The following is a 1106-nucleotide window of genomic DNA, read 5'->3' as shown; positions in this document are numbered from 1 at the left end:
GTTGTGCCCTCTCGAAGCCGACACCCACTTCTTGCAGCTCCCGGTTGCTGACTGAGCTTGCGCAGCTTCTCAATATCCAATTTGCTGAAGACCGCTTGATTGAACATATAGTCTTCGTAGTGCCCCCGTGCTGCTGGGCTGTTGGCCTTGTTTCCGATTGGTCCGGTGCCTGACTTGACCTTGGCCGCTTCTTGATTCATGGGCGGTGCCCGCGCCCACTTGACTTTGCTTATCATGCTCTGCATGATGTTCTTAAATGACCAATTGGAATTGTAAAGGTCTTTCGTCGCCGTCTGCGCAAACTATGTCCACTGCATGAACGAGCCGTTGCTTACAATGCAAGCCCCTTCGAAGAACTTAAATAAATATCACTTTTTCTTCATTCGTAGGGTCGGAAAGCGTCCCCGCCGGTACGAGGTCTGCTAAAATGGCCACCGTGTCGTGCGCTATAGTGTAGAGCTCTGCCATAGTTGCCACCCATGCTTCATGTGGAGGATAATTTGGGGCTACCTTTACCGCCGCCACTACTGCCTCAAACATTTCCGCCGGTCTTATCGCCGTCCCGGCCTTGTCTGGCCTGGGTTCGCTGGGTGCACCCGTCCTTCTCGGTATGGGCTGCTCCTGAGTCGCTGTCGCCTTGGCTGTGGGCTTGGAGCGGCCGACTTCCGCCGCTTCTGTCAATGGATCCGTATCAGCCCCCGTCGTCTGTCGAACGGAGGAGTCCGTTCTGTCGCGTTGGTCGTGCGTGACCCCTTCCTTCGGGTCAGGCGGCTCTGTTGACTGCCCCGACGTCTTGCGCCGAACGGGCTCTGGCGAGCCTCGCATTGCGCTCATCGGCAAGGTAATGGGCTGGCGCTTCACGGTCGAGGAAAGTGAGTGAGCGCCTCGCATTGCGCTTATCGGCAAGGTAATGGGCTGGCGCTTCACGGTCGACGAAAGTGAGCGGGTGACGTGTACGCTTTTCTTCCAATCCTGACAGCTGGTACAAGGCTGTCAGGGCTATGCGGTCTGCGAAGCTAAATTGGAACTAAAGAAAGAAGTTATCCTAGGAAAGGTATTGCAACCCCGCTTTCAGTGAAATAAACTTTTGCGTTTATTCCAGGGTG

General features: G+C 55.2%; 1 protein-coding gene across 1 annotated transcript; it reads right to left on the bottom strand.

Annotated features, from left to right (window-relative positions):
• Positions 1-357: 357 nt before the first annotated feature.
• Positions 358-891, bottom strand: CCR75_005649 (uncharacterized protein; the record flags this gene model as incomplete). The annotated part of the gene is made up of 1 exon (XM_067963727.1): positions 358-891. The coding sequence occupies one exon, from the start codon at positions 889-891 to the stop codon at positions 358-360; it is 534 nt and encodes a 177-aa protein (XP_067819369.1).
• Between the last annotated feature and the right edge of the window lie 215 nt (positions 892-1106).

Source organism: Bremia lactucae, linkage group LG16, assembly GCF_004359215.1.
Source record: "Bremia lactucae strain SF5 linkage group LG16, whole genome shotgun sequence".
NCBI lineage: Eukaryota > Oomycota > Peronosporomycetes > Peronosporales > Peronosporaceae > Bremia > Bremia lactucae.
Note: the sequence above shows the minus strand (reverse complement) of the source record. Positions and strands in the feature narration are given on the sequence as shown.